Raw genomic sequence first — 20252 nt, forward strand, 5'->3', positions numbered from 1 at the left:
AGCATCTAACCCATCATGCTTCATCCTGTCTGAGAACGTTTGAACATGTAATATATTTTGTCAGGAGTGTTCAACCTCCTTGTTTGTCCCCACTGATCCTTCAGAGCCCAATTCTATTGTCATTTCTCCAAGAAGTCTTTCCTGACCCTTGCACTGGGCAAGGTGTCCCTGTTAAATATACTCATGTTATTTCTCCTTCAGAGGACTTATTCTGTAGTAAGCAAGCAATTGAGTAATTAAGGATTTCTTCGGGTTTCTCTGGTAGAGAATATATTCATGGGGCAAAGATGCCATATCCCTTTCTTCATAGCTATGTCCCCACCTCCTGGCACAAATTGCTGGGTACGCATTTGATGAGTCAGTGATTAAAAACCAGATTTAAGTATGTAAGTAGAAGCTATTGTGTGTAGAATGGCATCAGAATCATATGCGTCGATTTCATTTCTGTCAGACACAGTCTGATAGTCCTCATTGACAGCAGCCTTCATTTATCAGATACTTCTTTGGTGTCTGGGCTAGGGGGTGAGAATCTGAAGGTGAGTAGACTGTGTCTTCAGGAGACTCACAGTCCAGTGGGGGATACAGTGTGAATCTAGATTGTTAGGGTGCAGGCTGGTAGACATCTGCCTAGTAGAACTGCTGTGTACCTGGTAATGAAGGAGCTGAAGAGGGGCACTGAATAGCTTAGAAGGCAGAATGAGGGAGGGTTTTATAGAGTCACTTGCGCCAAGTGTCGTAGGATGAGTAGGAGTTTTCTAAGTGGGAAGAGCAAATCACTGGCAAAAACAGGAGGTACAAGAGCATGGTATATCTGAAGAATCAGCAGTACTGTGGAATTCAAGGGGTAAAATAAGGAAGGCACCACTCCCAGGTGAATCCGGGTAGATAGCGGATTTGAGGGGAATGAGACTAAGTCTGAGAAATCTTTTTGAAGGCTATTGTTTATTCAAGTCTCTGCTTTCATATCTAAAAACACTCCTCACCCCCACTTACTCTATTCCTTTGCCATGCCAGTGTTTCATAGCATGATCCTACATGAAATGATAGTTTTAATTACTCATTTGTTCCCTCCCCCCATTAAAGGGTAGACTACAGGACTGTTATGGAATCCTTTGTAGATTTAGGATGACCCCTCTTCCCCCTAGTTGTTGGCTGAAGCAGCTAAAAGTTACCATTAACTCGGGTGTGGCACACCAGAGGAAGAGGGACAGCAGGTTTGGGGTGGACGTGTTGCATTTGAGATGGCATGGAGCAAACGTGGGAGATCTGTGGAAGGTAGCTGTTTGTGAGGGGATGGAACTTAAGTGAATGTCTGGCCCTAGAGATGTAGTTAGGTGAATAGTCCTGTGGTGACTACATTCATGGATGTGGGTCAGATTTGTTTTTAGAGAGAGCAGCTAGTTAAAAAGAGAAGGGGACCAAGGATGTAACCCTCAGCAGATACCAGCATTTAAATGGCAGTCTAAGGAAGAAAAATCTGCAAAAGAAACTAAAAACATGTACTTAGAGAGGTAGGAGGAGAAACAGCACAATGATATCATTGAAGCTTAGGAAAGTGACAGTTTTAGGTAGGAAGAAGTGATGCAGGCTAAATACACCACTGTAGAAAGGTCAAGTTAAATTGAAAAGGAGCCTGTAAATCTGGAAATTAGGAAAACAATGGTTACCATAGTGAATGTAATTTTCATGAGTGATTAGAAATCTAAATTGCATTTGAATTGTGTTCAGTTGAGGTAATGGGAGGTGATGATACATTGAAGGGGCTTAGTTAGGTGGGGGGGGGGCATCCTGGGTCAGGAGAGATGTTTTTGGTTCTGTTTCAAAGATGGGGAGATTTAAGCATGTGTAGAACAGAGAGTTGATGGAATATTGATGAAATGAATTGATGGAAGAGTCGGGAAGGCTCTAGAGGTATAGAGGGTATAGGTGGAGCTGCCAGCCTGAGACATGCGAGGAAAAGCTTTTCCTCTGAATCAAAAGAGAAGTGGAAGAAGTGGGTAGTTGAGGAAAGTCATTCCTGTGTTTTTACTTCCTTTGAGAAGCAGGTGGCCATGCTGGCCTAGGGTTAAGAAATCTGGTGAAAATTAAGATGTGCCATTTGTGGGCCATGGGGAGGAAACTAATGAGGGACAAAGAGAAAGACTTTTATCATTTTAGGTGACTCTGAGAACATAGCCAAGGTTGTATTCTATATATATGGATTGGTGTCAGTTCACAAGATTCTGGCATTTAAGTAGACACAGAAGAAAGCTGGAATGATCCCAGGTTAGGTGTTGGAAAGGTAGATGGTTAACTTGAAAGGGAAGAAGTAAAGAGTGACATTGTGCAGAATAATGGAGAAGGAATCTGTGAGGGTTGGTCAAAGCAAGCACTGAGTTGGGAAGAGAGGTTGCAGAAACTATTTCAGAACTCTAGAGCCTGATCAGGCCTTATAACCACTACAGGGTGCTGGATGAAGGTAGAGGCTACTATTCTCTGGAAGTGGTGTGTGCAAACCGGCAATCATCCTTTACTCCTCAGCCCTGCTTCGGGTTTGGGGAAAGCAGCTCACATTCCTGGAGTGAGTAGCTGGTGCCAGGGCAGGCAGTGGGGACATTGTCCTACAAAAATTTGAGTGTGTATGCTCTGGTGGATTTGATTGTGCCCTACAGGACTGGCACAGATGCTTACCTACATTCCGGCCCTCTCAACTGCAGTCGCTTTCTTAAGCTGTGTCTTTTGGAAGACTTAAAGGGCCAGTACCTTTGGGAGGTTTTTTAGTGCCAGACATTTAAGAAAATCTTTGTCAGGTCACTAGCTGATCACAGAGGTAACAGAAGTGCAGAAACTTCAGAGACCACACATAACAAGGAATACACACTTTGCAAAAATAGTTTGAAAAAGTCACAAGCTGGCAGCTCCAACCCTCAACGAAGAAAAATCGGCAATCCCTGAGGAGTGGGAAAGTCAGATTTCTAGAGTTATCACATTGGTTTTCAAAGGCGTAAGTTTTAAACATCTCACTGACTGAAGAAATTAGTCACAATTTAAGGAACATTCGATGAATTAATCTGTTAAAAACTAAAATTACACATTAAGATATAAAATTGCACAATATAAATAGTATAATTTAAACCTATATGATTCAGGATTCATGGCATTTCCTTATAACCACTTTCAAATCCTTAATTACTGTCTCTTTCCTGTAAACAGCACCTCTCAGTTCTCAGCCTTATAAGTTATTAAGCAAGGTGCATTTTTATTTTTTTATTTTATTTTTTTTTTTAAAGATTTTATTTATTTAATTGACAGAGAGAGAGAGACAGCGAGAGAGGGAACACAAGCAGGGGGAGTGGGAGAGGGAGAAGCAGGCTTCCCGCTGAGCAGGGAGCCCGATGTGGGGCTCGATCCCAGGACCCTGGGATCATGACCTGAGCCGAAGGCAGTCGCTCAACCAACTGAGCCACCCAGGCGCCCCTGCATTTTTATTTTTATTTTTACTTTTTTATTATTTTTTTTAAGATTTTTATTTACTTATTTGAGAGAGAGAGAGAGAGAGAGATAGCAAGAGAGAGCATGAGAAGCAGGGAGAGGAAGAAGCAGGCTCCCTGATGCGGGACTCCATCCCAGGACCCTGTGATCATGACCTGAGCCGAAGGCAGACGCTTAACTGACTGAGCCACCCAGGCACCCCAAGGTGCATTTTTATATATTAAACTAACAAAAAGAAAAATCAGTCTGGGTGAGATTATGGCAGAAGTGTTTCACTTACTATCTTATTTTAAATTTGTTTTCATATAAAATTAATGTCTCCAAATAGTTATCAAGTATATCCAATGCTCCAGACACTCCCCAAAGCACCATCTGATACAGGCACTGTAGCTGAGAAGGCATTAAAAGTATTATAGTAGTCAATATGCAGTATTGGTTATAACATCAAATATTTCAGGTTTGGCCACATATGAGGAGCTGGAAAATTGTCTACCTTTTGACTCAGTAATCTCACACTTAGGAGTGAGGGAGATTTGGGGGAAATAACCCAACAGAAGCAACAGCAGCACCTCAAAATTTGGCCTTAGGAAATAGGGTCACTGCGGATGTAATTACTTAAATTAGGATAAAGTCATAATCAGTAGGGTGGATTTGTAATTCAGTATGACTAGTGTCTTCATACAAAGATGGCCACGTGAAGACAGACACACAGAAAATGCCCTATGGAGGAGGAGGAGGGTCGGAGTGATGCACCTATGAGTGAAGGAATGCCAAAGACTGCTGCGGACCACCAGAAGCTTAGGATGAGGCAGGGAAGGATTCCCTTACAGGTTTCAGAGGGAGTTGGCCCTGGCAACACCATGATTTTGGATGTCTAGCCTCCAGAACTATAAGACAATAAACTGCTATTGTCTTAAGCCACATAGTCTGTGGTGCTTTGTTATGTCAGCCCAAGGAAACAAATACAATGGTCAATTGATTTTTGACAAGGCTGCCAAGACCAGGCAATGCAGAAAGAACCATCTTTTCAACAAATGATGCTGAGGAAACCGGGTGTCCATATGCAAAATATGCATGTGGACCCTTACCTTACACCATATACAAAAACTAACTTAAAAAATGAATTGAAGACTAAATTTAAAAGATAAGGATACGGAACTCTTTTTTTTTTTTTTTTTGAAGATTTTATTTATTTATTTACTTATTTGACAGGGACACAGCAAGAGAGAGAACACAAGCAGGGGGAGTGGGAGAGGGAGAAGCAGGCCTCCTGCCTGCAGGGAGTCTGATGTGGGGCTCAATCCCAGGACCTTGGGATCATGACCTAAGCCGAAGGCAGACACATACATCTGAGCCACCCAGGTGCCCAAGACTACAAAACTCTTAGAAGAAAACATACAGGAAAATTTTTATGGCTGTGGATGTAGGATTGATTTCTTAAATGGCACCAAAAGCACAGCTAACAAAACAAAAATAGATAAATTGGACTTCATCAATATCAGAAACATATATAGCATCAGAAAACACTATTAAGATATTTTCATATTTTTGACAATTTTTCTTTAATTTTCTTTTCTTTTAAAGATTTTATTTATTTATTTGACAGAGAGAGAGACAGCAAGAGAAAGAACACAAGCAGGGGGAGTGGGAGAGGGAGAAGCAGGCTTCCCGCCAAGCAGGGAGCCCGATGCGGGGCTTGATCCCAGGATCCTGGGATCACAACCTGAGCCGAAGGCAGATGCTTAACGACTGAGCCACCCAGGTGCCCCTTCTTTAATTTTCTTAACTACTGGAATTCCCCAAAGTATAGAAATTGCCCTAAATTTAATCATAAATAACAAGAAATAAAGCCATGTTGAAATTACTTTGACAGAATGTGCAATTTGCATTTTAAAAGTGGGTCTGGAAAAATTTATAGTCGATATCTTAAATGTGCTATAAGATTTCTGGAAACTGCCTGCAGCATGTAATATGGAAGGTGTGTATCTTGGTGTGTTTGGTTTGTAATTTCATCTATAGAGAAATAGGAAAATCACTTCTCTGATTTGTACTAATGATAATGGTGATGGTTTGGATCACTGAAGGAAAAAGAAGTAACATGTTCATGATGCAGGTGAATGCTGTGATTCTCATTAATAGAGGTTGAAAAATGGGGGGAGGGAGGACACTATTAAGAGAGTGAAAAGAAAAACTCACATAATGGTAGAAAATATTTATTTGCAAGTCATGTATTTGATAAAGAATTAATATTTAGAATATATAAAGAACTCCTGCAACTGAACAGCAAAAAACCAAATAACCCAATTCATAAATGGACAGAGGACTGGAATAATATACAAATAGTCAATAAGCTATTGACTGGAAACAGGGTAGAAAGCAAGTCTGAGTTGGATGTCTTGGAATGGAAAGAGGTACAATATCATTAGCCATTGGGGAAACACATATTAAAACAACAATGAGGTATCACTTCCCACCCACCAGGATGTCTATAATTTAAAAAATGGAGAATTACAAGTGTTTGCGAGGATGTGGAAACACTGGAACTCTTGTCTACTGGTGGTGGGGATGTAAAATGGTGCAGCCAACTGTGGCAAAAATTTCGGCAGTTCTTCAAAAAGTAGACTTACCACGTGACCCAGCAATTCTGATCCTAAGTATACGCCCAAAGGGACTGGAAATAGGGACTCAAACAGGTACAGCAGTGTTTATAGCAGCATTATTCGTATCGGCAAGAAGCTGGAAACAACCCAAATGTTAGGAAGTAATGGTGATGGCAACATAGAACATTGTGAACTGTACTTAATGCTACTGAACTGTGCACTTCAACATGCTTAAAAACATGAAAACAAATTTCATGTTACATATATTTTACCACAATTTTTAAAAAGAGAGAGAAGTCAAGGGGTAGAGAGTGTGATAGGTCACGGGATGCAGGGAAGGAAGGAAGCCTGGGAGGGGTTGGTAGGAAGAAAAGGGAATGTTTGAGGGATTAAAGGCTGCAATGAGGTTGAAGGGAAGGCATTTAGAGAGTAAAATTGAGAGAACTGGAATAATAGCAAGAGGTGTTGACTAATATATTGGAATGTTAGAATTTCCGGACTAGGGCGCCTGGGTGGCTCAGTTGGTTAAGCGACTGCCTTCGGCTCGGGTCATGATCCTGGAGTCCCGGGATCGAGTCCCACATCGGGCTCCCTGCTCAGCAGGGAGTCTGCTTCTCCCTCTGACCCTCTTCCCTCTTGTGCTTTCTATCTCTCATTCTCTCTCTCTCTGAAATAAATAAATAAAATCTTTAAAAAAAAAAAGAATTTCAGGAGTAGAATGTTTCCAGGTTCATAAAGTTGAGGACATGCCCTTGAATGTGGACTGCTTAAGAAGTGTGGAAAAGGACAGTCTGCGGAATTGAACATGGTGAACCCACACAGGAGGGCACCTGGAAACAGGGTAGAAAGCAAGTCTGAGTTGGATGTCGAAGATTAGTGGTCGAATCTGCAGGAGCCAAAAAGGGAAATGATTTATTTCTACTATATTTCTTAGTTCTGTACTTATATTGCAATGTTGACCCAGAGGTTGTTGAATTTCTTTTTACTGGATACATTTTGATAAGCCTGGTAGGTTGCCAGTGGCTAAGCCAGTCATAAAGTTGAGAGATGTAGAAATAGGTTTAGGCAATATTTCAGCTCTTCTGTAGGTACAGAGGTTTTGATTTGATTGTGTGTATCAGGTACAGCGAAGGGGGAAAGCATTGGCTTCTTGTTTTTTAAAGTGTATAAGCAAGTCTTTAAAGGCCTTTTCATTAAATTTGTTTTGTTTTAGAAGTGTGCACATTGTACTGCTTTAAAAAGTGTATCTTGGGGTGCCTGGGTGGCTCAGTTGGTTAAGCGACTGCCTTCGGCTCAGGTCATGACCTCAGGGTCCTGGGATCGAGCCCCACATCAGGCTCCCTGCTCGGCGGGAAGCCTGCTTCTCCCTCTCCCACTCCCCCTGCTTGTGTTCCCTCTCTCACTGTGTCTCTCTCTGTCAAATAAATAAATAAAACCTTTAAACAAAAAAGTATATCTTTTCCGTTAGAATTTGGTCTAGAATTTCATACATGTATCATATTATAATTGTTACAAAATGTATTCAGTTTATAAAATAAAAAGTCATTCAGCAAGCCCCATCTAATTAAATCATACTTTGAGATTCCAGTATGCCTCTAATTTTGTTTTCTGTTATGGCAGATCTTTTATTTAATATAGCCTCTGATTGATAGTGAGTCTCAAAATACTGTTTTTGTCATTCTTAGGAAAACAGGAAATCATTTTCACAACTTCATTAGTTGGCAAGACCTGAGAGCTGTTGAACTTATAAAATCTTGGAATAATTCCCTCATAATGAAGGTAATCTTTTTCTTATCTTCTGTGATTTGGATGTTACTATTTTCCCTGTAGATGTCCCTTAACTGTAAGCTTAAGTGTATAATCTCCCACCTGTACTGTTTTAGGACGTTGAGAAGAGAATACACATACGCACACTCCTTACATCAGTGAAACTCTGTAATAGTCACCCAAAAGCATATGAGGTAGACTCAAGTACTTAATTACACTTCAGGAAACCCGGAGGAGGTTTAGGATGGCCCAGATGTTCTCACGTGAGTGAGATAATTCGTGTTGTCATTCTTGGAGAAATAGACAAGATGCAGACTATGTCCAGAAAAAATACAGAAATGTCCAAATTTCATCCTCTTTTGTTATAAAAGTGGAGAATGGATATCGGGATGGATAACTAGCTGACTGCCACGAGCTCTTAACCTGATGCCTACCACGGTGGTCGCAAATGACAAAGCTGATGACCATGACGATGACAGCAGTGGTGGTGGCAATGTACGTGTGGGATTGCTGAGTCAGAGGGTAAGACAATTTTCCAAACGTGGCCAAACCTGCAGTATGTGATGTTATAATCAATACTGCGCGTTCCCTGTTGCATATTGCAATACTACGTGTTCGAATGCCACACAGCTAAATGCCTCCTCAGCCTAGGGTGCCTGTGGCAGATGGTGCTTCAGGGAGTATCTGGAGCATCGGTTTTACTCCTTAACCATTTGGAGACATTAATTTTATATGAAAATAAACTTGAATATATTATGGAATATATGCATGAGTGAAAGACACTTTTGCCATAATCTCACCCACATTGGTTTTTCTTTTGTTAGTTTAATATATGAAAATGCACCTTGCTTTAATAACTTGTAAGGCTGAGAACCGAGAGGTGCTGTTTACAGGAAAGAGAAATTAAGGAGTTGAAAATAATTGTAAGGAAATGTCATGAACTTTGAATGGTATAATTTAAAATTATACTATTTATAATGTGTAATTCTGTATCTTAATGGATAATTTTAGTTTTTACTAGGTCAATTCGTCAAACATTTCTTAGGTTAGTCAGTGAGGTATTTATAACTTTTATTCCTTTAAAAATAAGTTTTGACTTTGAAAACATTTACTTCTGTAGGACAAACCCCAAATCTCAAATGTAAAACTGACTTCAAGCACAAAACTCAGCTTTTAAAGCACTTCATCTACTTGATATTGAGTATGTGCATGATGTAAGCTTTGGCTTCTCTTAGGAGAAAAATGTACACAGCTCTTGGAGTTTAGCACACATGATTCCAGGGCCTGTCTTGCCACTGAGAGAACCGTTCCTACCCTGCACTCATCCTATACTGGATGCTTTTTCTTTTTTTTTAAGGATTTTATTTTTAAGTAATCTCAACATGGGGCTCAAACTTACAACCTCGAGATCAAGAGTTGCATGCTCTACCGTCTGAGCCAGCCAGGCACCCCTGTCTTGGATGCTCATGGGTTAGTGAGTGAGGCTCATGGAAATGTTGAGGATGTATATGCCAGAGATGAAACCAAAGTCATTCATTTAGCCAGTGCTAGCTCCAAGCAAACTGGTGAAGTATTAATGTGTGTTGGCAGTCTCCTGGCACCATTGTTTTCCTCCAGTTCTTGCAGCACCCATGCTTCCTCTCACTCTTGTTCTGATTCTTTCTTAATGGTTGCTAAGGCTTCTCTTTGCTTTTAGCATAAAATCCCAACTCCTTACCATGGATTGGCCCTGTCTACAGCTCTGACCACTTCCCAGACCCTTCCTCCCTGAAGCTGCTAAGGATTCAGCTCCAGCTTTGCTAGCGTGGTTTTGTTCTTACAGCACTGAAGCTGTCTCTTATCTTAAGGCCTTCGTACCCTCAAAGGGCTTTCTCCACCATCATGACTGGATTCTTCTCATCTTTCCGGGTGCAACTCCTATGCCATCTCGTCTGTGTGAGCCCTTTGCTGCCATCCCGTTTATAGAGGAGCATGTCCCCACTTCTCAATCCAGTCTCTATCATACTGTCCTTTCTTTCACGGCACTTACAACATTTCAAAGATTTTGAGACATACATTTTTTTTAATTGAAATTTTAATTGAGATAATTATAGATTCACATGTAGTTGTAAGAAATAATACAGGGATCCCTTCTAGGCTTTGCAGTTTCTCTCAATGGTAACATTTTACAAAACTATACTATACTGTCACAACCAGGATATTGACATTAATACAATCTATAGATCTTATTCAGATTTCCCCAGTTTTACTTGTACTTGTGTGTGTGTTATAATTTCTGTACAGTTTTTTTCCTGTGTTCATGTAACCACCACCAGAATCAAGATGCTGAATAGTACCTTCATTACAAGGGTCCCTCATGTTGCTCTTTTATAACCACATCCTCTCTCTTCTGTACACTCCCCATGCTCTTCCCATCCCTCGCTCCTTGCGACCACTAATCTGTCCTCCATTAAATATTTTTTCTCACTTCAAAAATATTGTATATGTAGAGTGATGCAGTGTAAAACCTTTTCGGGTTTGCTTTTTTCACTTAGTGTAATTCCCTGGAGAATCCAAGTTTGTACGAGTATCAATAGCTTGTTTCTTTTTATTGCTGAGTTGTATTCGGTGGTACACATGCATCACCTATTTAAGGACATATGTGCAAGTTCCAGTTTTTGGCTATTACAAATAGAGCTGTTTTGAAAATCTGTGTACAGAATTTTATGTGAACATAAGTTTTCATTTCTCTAGGATAATACCCCAGGGGTACAATTAATTGCTAGGTCAAATGGTAATTGCATGTTTTGTTTTATAAGAAACTGTCAGTCTTTTTCCAGAGTAGCTGCATCATTTACATTCTCACCAGCAATGTATGAATTATAAGACATACATTTCTTTTTTCCAATTTAAAAAGGGTGATTTTTAAAAAAATTTTTTATTGTTATGTTAATCACCATACATTACATCATTAGTTCTTGATGCAGTGTTCCCTGATTCATTGTTTGTGCATAACACCCAGTGCTCCACGCAGAATGTGCCCTCTTTAATACCCATCACCAGGCTAACCCATCCTCCCACCACCGCCCCTCTAGAACCCTCAGTTTGTTTTTCAGAGTCCATCGTCTCTCATGGTTCATCTCCCCCTCTGACTTATTCCCCTTCATTCTTCCCCTCCTGCTATCTTCTTTTTCTTTTTTTCTTAACATATGTTGCATTATTTGTTTCAGAGGTACAGATCTGTGATTCAACAGTCCTGCACAATTCACAGCGCTCACCATAGCACATACCCTCCCCAATGTCTATCACCCAGCCACCCCATCCCTCCCACCTCCCACCACTCCAGCAACCCTCAGTTTGTTTCCTGAGATTAAGAATTCCTCGTATCAGTGAGGTCATATGATAACATGTCTTTCTCTGATTGACTTATTTCACTCAGCATAACACCCTCCAGTTCCATCCACGTCGTTGCAAATGGCAAGATCTTATTCCTTTTGATGGCTGCATAATATTCCATTGTGTATATATACCACATCTTCTTTATCCACTCATCTGTCGATGGACATCTTGGCTCTTTCCACAGTTTGGCTATTGTGGACATTGCTGCTATAAACATTGGGGTGCACGTACCCCTTCGGATCCCTACATTTGTATCTTTGTGGTAAATACCCAGTAGTGCAATTGCTGGATGATATGGTAGCTCTATTTTCAACTGTTTGAGGAACCTCCATACTGTTTTCCAGAGTGGCTGCACCAGCTTGCATTCCCACCAACAGTGTAGGAGGGTTCCCCTTTCACCGCATCCCCGCCAGCATCTGTCGTTTCCTGACTTGTTAATTTTAGCCATTCTGACTGGTGTGAGGTGGTATCTCATTGAGGTTTTGATTTGGATTTCCCTGATGCCGAGCGATGTTGAGCGCTTTTTCATGTGTCTGTTGGCCATTTGGATGTCTTCTTTGGAAAAATGTCTGTTCATGTCTTCTGCCCATTTCTTGATTGGATTATTTGTTCTTTGGGTGTTGAGTTGGATAAGTTCTTTATAGATTTTGGATACTAGCCCTTTATCTGATATGTCATTTGCAAATATCTTCTCCCATTCTGTCAGTTGTCTTTTGGTTTTGTGGACTGTTTCTTTTGCTGTGCAAAAGCTTTTTATCTTGATGAAATCCCAATAGTTCATTTTTGCCCTTGCTTCCCTTGCCTTTGGCGATGTTTCTAGGAAGAAGTTGCTGCGGCTGAGGTCGAAGAGGTTGCTACCTGTGTTCTCCTTTAGGATTTTGATGGACTCCTGTCTCACGTTTAGGTCTTTCAACCATTTGGAGTCTATTTTTGTGTGTGGTGTAAGGAAATGGTACAGTTTCATTCTTCTGCATGTGGCTGTCCAATCTTCCCAACACCATTTGTTGAAGAGACTGTCTTTTTTCCATTGGACATTCTTTCCTGCTTTGTCAAAGATTAGTTGACCATAGAGTTGAGGGTCCATTTCTGGGCTCTCGAAAAAGGGTGATTTTTTAAGAAGGATTTTTTGTTTGTTTGTTTGGGTGTTTTTAGGGTGTTGTTTTTTTTAAGAATTTATTTTTAAGTATCTCTCCACCCAGTGTGGGGCTCAGACTCACAACCCCAAGATCAAGAGTTGTGTGCTCTACCAACTGAACCAGCCAGGCACCCCAAGCAGGATGTATTTTTAACCATTAATTTTTAAAATCATTTTAACCATCAATTATATCTTAGCATTATATCACAATTTAAATAGCAGGATTTTTTTTTTTTGGTGGCATTTAATGTTGGTTTATTTTACATTCAGTGTCTTCTTAGATTATTTCACTTATTGATTCGATTACTTGTCTGTCTCTTCCCACTAGAATGTAAATTTCAAGAAGGCAGAGATTCTGCCTATACTGTTCATTCTGCTTTGTCAAGGCCTAGCACAGTCCTTGGTACATAGAAGGTACTCAATAAATATTTGTTAAATGTAAAAACAAAATGTTAATTGTTCATATATTGATTAAAAGTGCAGGTGTAAGAACTCTTCATACTTTTTGCATGCCTCACCCAGGTATCTGTATTTTAATAGAAGATCCCTGAAGGATATTAAATGTAATTTTTTTAATAGAGGAAAGTATAGTGTTCTTAGGAAGGAAGAACCTCTTTCAGTTTGAAGCATTCTTCTCATATAACACAGCAGAAGAAGGATTATGGGTGGTCATTTTATATACTTTCAGAAACTCTTATCTTTTAATAAACTGCAAAATATAAAGAAACACAGAAGGTTTGAAGGGTACAAACTTTCAGTTATAAGATGAATAAGGTCTGAGGATCTAATGTATAACATGATGACCATAGTTGATAACACTGTATTATATAATTGAAATTTGCTAAGAGTAGAACTTAAATGCTCTCACCAAAATGAAAAGGAAAAAAAACAATTAAAATGGGGCTCATTGTTCCAAAAAAAGGGACAAGACTGAAATGTAGAGAGAATTAAGTCTATACATTTTCTTGATTGTTGCATTTATTATTTTAATAAATAAACCAAAATCTTTAAATATATACATATATATATTTTTAAACATTTTAGAGAGAGAGAAGGCTCATGTGTGTGTGAGTGGGGAGGGAGGGGCAGAGGGAGAGGGAGAGAGATAATCTTTTTTGTTTTTAAGATTTTATTTATTTGACAGAGAGAAAGAGCACAAGTAGGCAGAGAGGCAGGCAGAGGGAAAGGGAGAAGCAGGCTCTCTGCTGAGCAGGGAGCCCGATGTGGGACTTGATCCCAGGACCCCGGGATCATGACCTGAGCTGAAGGCAGATGCTTAACTGACTGAGCCACCCAGGAGCCCCAGAGAGAGAGAATCTTAGGTAGGCTCCACACCCAGCATGGAGCCTGATGCAGAGCTCGATCTCACAACCCTGAGATCATGACCTGAGCCAAAATTGAGATGGATGCTTAACTGACAAAGCCACCCAGAGCCCCTTTAAATATATTTTTTTAGGGGAGGGGTGTGCAATAACAGAGGGAAGAAAATGCAAGTGAATATTTTGTAAAACATTAGTTTCAGAAGTTGAATTGTCCATCTGCATTCTTGTAGTAGGTGGCAGGATAAAGTTTTTGTTTTTTGATTTTTTTTTTTTTTTTACTATGACAAACCTTAAAACTCAAAGCTAGTTTTCTATGAAAGGCTTTTTCTTTTTAATTAAAGATTTTCTTACTAAGAAGTAAATTTTAAACTATATATATTTCATCTTTGATTTAGGTAAGTATAGATAGTATTAAATGAAATCATACATCCCAAATTTCAGGTACTTAAGATGTAGGGGAGATTCCCTTATGGTTTAATACTAACTTCATTAAAAATGTATTTCTAACCAGAATATAGCCTTCTTCCTTGACTCTCTCCCTTTTATTTTAAAAGACTTTATCTTGAGCTTCTCGTGTTTGCTAAAGAAGGTCATAGTAGATGTGTTACATTTCATGTGTTAGAATACATATGTTAAAAATTGTCCACTTAGGGTAATACTGCTTTACTTTTCCTAAGTGCTAAAAACACTGTAAGTAGTTGAATTATTTGTTTGTTATTGGGTTTGTTTTCATGTGTGTAGAATTAATATAGAAATATCAAACACCATTAAATGTGTTTTCCTAAAGTATCTTTTTTTTAATAGCTATTCCAGAGTTCCTGCCGAGTGCTGCACTTTTTCACTAGAAGTAAACGATTTTTAGCCGTCAGTTTGTTCAGTTTCACAAACCAGCATGTTTCTTTGAGACTGGCCTGGATTTTACAGAACGTGGTTGAGGTAAGGAAAGACTGTGTGTGTGTGTGTGGAAAGACTGTGTGTGTGTGTGTGTGTGTGTGTGTGTGTGTGTGTGTGTGTGTGTGTGTGTGTGTGTGTAGACTACAGGGAAGAAAAAAGTAAAGGAATAAAGATAGTAATTTGCTTATCTGAAGGAAAATTAAGTATCCACTACATATTGGTGTGGAGTACAGGAATCTTTACTCTGTTTTTTTAAACCTTTTTATTTTAAGTCATAACACATACAGAAAACTGAACAAAACAAAAATTTACCACTCAGTGATACATTGTGGAGCAAACATCTGTGTAACACTACTTGAATCAAGAAATAGAACATTGTGATACTGTGTATCACATTTTCTTTCCAATTTTCCTTTTTAACTTGTTTTTTTCTCAATACTATAGTTTTACCCGAATTGTTTCGAATTTTGTATAAACATGTAAATTAGTTTTCTTATATTTTCATTACTATTTAGTGTTCAATGTATGATTTTATCACTATCCATTTATCCATTCTGTTCATGTACATTTGAGTTATTATGAATAATGCTGTCTTTTTGGGGTATGTATAAAGGCATTTCTGCTGTATCTATATATGGGAATGGAATTTTTAGGGCATGAATGTGTACATATATATATATTTTTTATTTTTCACTTTTAGTGGGTAATGTAAAAAATTTCGCACCGTTTTTGATAATTTACATACCCACCATCAGTCAGTGAGAGGACTTCGTATTTCATGTACCATCGTAATTGGTATTATTAGGGTTTGTTTTTTAATTTTAGCCATTTTGGTAGGTAAATAGTGATTTCTCATTATGATTTTAGATTGGGTAATAAAAAAAGAAGATTCACCTGTATGCCGTCTACAGGAGAAACATTTCATTTATTTTTTTAAAGGTTTTATTTATTTATCTGAGAGGGTGTGAGAGGAGGGAGAGGGAGAAGCAGACTCCCCACTGAGCAGGATCCTGATGTGATGAGGGACTCGATCTCAGGACCCTGACCTGGACCAAAGGCAGACACTTAACCGACTGAGGCACCCAAGTGCCCCCAGAATATACATTCTTAAGTGCACATGGAACCTTCTCCAGGATACATCACATGCTACATCATAATACAATCTTCAATAAATTTAAAACGACTGAAATCATACAAGTATTTCTCTGATAACAAAGGAATGAAATTAAAAATAATTAACAGAAAGATGGGGTGCCTGACCGGCTCAGTCAGTAGAGCATGTGACTCTTTTTTTTTTTTTAATTTAAGATTTTATTTATTTATTTGACAGAGAGAGACACAGCGAGAGAGGGAACACAAGCAGGGGGAGTGAGAGAGGGAGAAGCAGGCTTCCCGCTGAGCAGGGAGCCCAATGCGGGGCTTGATCCCAGGACCCTGGGATCATGGCCTGAGCCGAAGGCAGGCGCTTAACGACTGAGCCACCCAGGCGCCCCAAGCATGTGACTCTTGATCTCAGGGTTGTGAGTTCAAGCCCCACGTTGGGTATAGAGATTACTTAAAAATAAAATCCTTAAAAATAAGAAGAAAGAATTAGCAGAAAGAAATTTGGGAAGTTCAAAAATAAATGGAAATCAAACTGTCCTTTTAAATAACCAGTGGGTAAAAGAAGAAATCCTAAGAGAAATTATACTTTGAGATGAATGAAAATGAAAACACAGTATACCAAATCATGTGTTGCGGCAAGATCAGCATTTAGATAGAAATTTATACGGGGTGCCTGGGTGGCTCAGTCATTAAGCATCTGCCTTCGGCTCAGGTCATGGTCCCGGGGTCCTGGGATCAAGCCCCATGTTGGGCTCCCTGCTCCACAGGAAGCCTGCTTCTCCCTCTCCCACTCCCCCTGCTTGTGTTCCCTCTCTCACTGTGTCTCACTCTGTCAAATAAATAAATAAAATCTTTTTTAAAAATATTTAAAAAAAAGAAATTTATAGCCAGACTATATTACATATAGAAATTATATTAACAAAGCATCTAACATTCTAACTTAAGACACTGGCAAAAGGTAGCAAACTGAACCCACTGTAGCAGAAGGGAAGAAATGTAAAAATTAGTGTGAAAATTAATGAAATAATAGAAAAAACAGTTGAAAAAAATCAATGAAACAATGGTTTTTCCATGCCTTTTTATGGCTTAGTACTGCATTTCTTTTTATCACTGATCAGTACTTCTTTGTCTAGATTTGTTTCAATTTGTTTATTTAATCACTTGTTGGAGGACATATTGTTGCTTCTAATTTTTGGCACTTACAAATAAAGTTGCTATAAACATTTGTGTACAGGTTTGTGTTTGTGTGTGTGTGTGTTTAATCAGAGAGAGAGAGAGAGAGAGAGAGAGAGCACAAGCAGAGGGAGAAGCAGGCAGCAGGCAGAGGGAGAGCAGGTTTGCTGCTGAGCAGGGAATCCAATGCGGGACTCCATCCCAGGACCCTGGGATCATGACCTGAGCGGAAGGCAGCCGCTTAACCGACTGAGCCACCCAGGCGCCCCATGTATACAGATTTTTGTATAAACATAAATTTCAACTCATTTGGGTAAATACCTAGGTGTGCAGTTGCTGGATCAGATGATGAGACTATGGTTAGCTTTGTTAGAAAATGCCAAACTGTCTTCCAAAGTGGCTGTACCATTTTACATTTCTACCAACAACGAATGAGAGTTCCTGTTGCTCCACATTCTTGCTAACATTTGATATCGGGGTTTTGGATTTTAGCCATTCTAATAGGTGTGAAGTAGTATCTCTTTGATTTAATTTGTAATTCCCTAACATAACAATATGATGTAGAAATATGACTTTTTTTTCCCCTTTTCTTCTTAAACATTGACAAGGACTTACAGGATATAGTCCATGACTATTAATTCTAATATCTGTAGCCTCATGGGCTCTGTCTCTCTCTCTCTTTTCTTTTTCATGTTCTCTTGTTTCCTTTGATGCCTGATTATTTAATTTCTTTTAAATTTAAACTACTTTATGGATGTATGATTAACATACAAAAAGCTGAACATATTTAATATATACAACTTGATGAGTTTGATGAGCTTGTTTACTTATTTGTATACATGTGTATGTATATCAGCTAGACATTGTATTTGCAAAATTATGTGTAGAAATTATGAGAGCCTTAACATTAACACTATCTTTAGTGTTATTCCTATCTGGATAGGAATTATGTTTGTTTCTTCCATTCTTCTAGGCACCAGGATTACATCAGTCCAGTTTAATGATTGAGGTGATTCAAAACTGAGCTGCATTTCCTATGAGAGCCTGTCTTTCTAGTTTACCCTTACTCATAGGGTAGAGCCATTTGGAGTCTTAACCCAAAGCAAGGAGGATTGACCTTGATCCTAATCTGTGCCCTAATACTGACTCTGTGTCTTTGTAGCCTTATATGGACCTACTCCCTTTCAGAGGACCTGACTCTTAAATGTTTTTTGAATGAACAGATGAACTTACTACTTGTCAGGCATTGTTGCTGCTTACTGAAATACAGATTAACCTTTCTCTAATCTGGAACAAATTTTAGAATCACAATTTCTAAATTTAAAAAGAGTTTGAAATAAAGTAATATTACTTTAAGCACTCCCTATGTAAATGGTATAAAGCTTGAATGGAATCTTCAAAATATTTGTTATAAATAATCTACAATGACTTCTTTTTTGGAACTTACATCATGTCTTTTCATTTTATTGATCTTTTCTACTGTTGAAATAGAATTCATCCTTAAATGTATTCATTTGCTCTTCTTTTTGTCTCATTTATTTAGGAGACATGTTTTAAGCATCTGCTATATGGCAGGAACCCTCCTCGGTGTTGGGCTTAAAATTTAGTTCCTGCTCTTAAGGATCTTGGGGTCTAGCAGGGAGGTAATGACGTGAGATAAGGGCTATCTGGAAGATTCCCATAGCGTGTCGGCTTGGGCAAATCCAGGAACTGCTAGTCTTGAAGGACAAATAAGAGTTGGAGAGGTGGTGAAATATGATGTAGGGCAGTGTTTCCACTATGTTAGTAATATCTCAGGGCGCCTGGCTGGCTCAGTTGGTAGAACGTGCGACTCTTAAGCTTGAGTCGTGACTTTGCCCCCAACGTTGGGTGTAGAGCCTTTTTAAAAAAATAATAATGGGGATGCCTGGGTGGCTCAGTCATTAAGAGTCTGCCTTCGGCTCAGGTCATGATCCCGGGGTCCTGGGATCGAGCCCCGCATCGGGCTCCCTGCTCCACGGGAAGCCTGCTTCTCCCTCTCCCACTCCCCCTGCTTGTGTTCCCTCTCTCGCTGTGTCTCTCTCTGTCAAATAAATAAAAATCTTTAAAAAAAATAAAATTAAATTAAAAAAATAATAATGATTTCTCAACAATCATTTCATTGTCTCTATTAGCTAGTTTAAAGAGGTTGTGATACTTTTGTTTCCTTTGGCATGCTTTATACTAAGGGTTAGCACATTTTTTCTGTAACATGCCAGATAGTCATAATTTAGACTTGGAAAACTACTCTGCCATTATAGTGTGAAAACAGCCATAAATAACACTTAAATAGGTGAGCATGGCTATGCTCCAGTAACATTTTATCTATGGACCCTGAAATTTGAATTTCATTTACTTTTCATATGTCACAAGGTATTCTTTTTTAAAAAACAATTATAAAATTTAAACACCATTCTTAACTTGCTGTACAGAAATAAGCAGTGGCGGGGCACCTGGGTGGCTCAGTTGGTTAAGCGGCTGCCTTCAGCTCAGGTCATGATCCCAGGGTCCTGGGATCGAGCCCCATGTTGGGATCCCTGCTCAGTGGGGAGCCTGCTTCTCCCTCTCCCTCTGCTGCTCCCCCTGCTTGTGCTCTCTCTCTCTCTCTCTCTCTCTGTCAAATAAATAAATAAAATCTTTAAAAAAAAAAAGGAAATAAGCAGTGGGTTGGATTTGAACTGTGATCATAGTATACCATCCCCTGTTTTATTTATTTATTTTTTTAGATTTTATTTATTTATTAGAGAGAGAGAAAGCATGAGAGGGGAGAGGGTCAGAGGGAGAAGCAGACTCCCTGCTGAGCAGGGAGCCCGATGTGGGACTCGGTCCCCGAACTCCGGGATCATGACCTGAGCTGAAGGCAGTTGCTTAACCACTGAGCTACCCAGGTGCCCCATCCCCTGTTTTAGACTTTGTTTATGTAGACATATCCATATGTCTAAATTAAAAATATGTATATTTACTTAGTTCTTTCATCACAAAAGTAACACATGTTTCTTGTAAAATTAAAGCCTTTTATACCTTATAGTAATTGCTTAGAACTGTTTGGAGTATATTTTAAAAATAGTTTCTTTATATATATATATATATATATATATATATATATATACACATACATACATACATATACGTATATATTCATTCTTATCAAAAAATGGGATTTTATTGTATTTACTGATCGGCACTTAATTATGCATTTCATAATTTAGCCTTTTTGAGGGGCACTTGGGTGGCTCAGTTGGTTAAGCGACTGCCTTTGGCTCAGGCATGATCTCAGGGTCCTGGGATCGAGCCCCGCGTCGGGCTCCCTGCTCGGTGGGAAGCCTGCTTCTCCCTTTCCCACTCCCCCTGCTTGTGTTCCCTCTCTCGCTGTCTCTCTCTCTGTCAAAT

The 20252-nt window shown here is 39.2% G+C and overlaps 1 protein-coding gene across 1 annotated transcript in view; it reads left to right on the forward strand.

The window, feature by feature from the left end:
* The window catches only part of GK5 (glycerol kinase 5), an 81802-nt gene that overhangs the window by 15506 nt on the left and 46044 nt on the right, over positions 1-20252 (forward strand). The window contains exons 4-5 of the mRNA XM_028099196.2: positions 7757-7850; positions 14478-14609. Coding sequence (XP_027954997.1) covers positions 7757-7850; positions 14478-14609 — 226 coding nt within the window. The remainder of the gene's footprint in view (positions 1-7756; positions 7851-14477; positions 14610-20252) is intronic.

This window comes from Eumetopias jubatus, unplaced genomic scaffold, assembly GCF_037043125.1.
Source record: "Eumetopias jubatus isolate StellerSeaLion01/CBP00866 unplaced genomic scaffold, mEumJub1_p1.0 scaffold_1, whole genome shotgun sequence".
Lineage (NCBI taxonomy): Eukaryota > Metazoa > Chordata > Mammalia > Carnivora > Otariidae > Eumetopias > Eumetopias jubatus.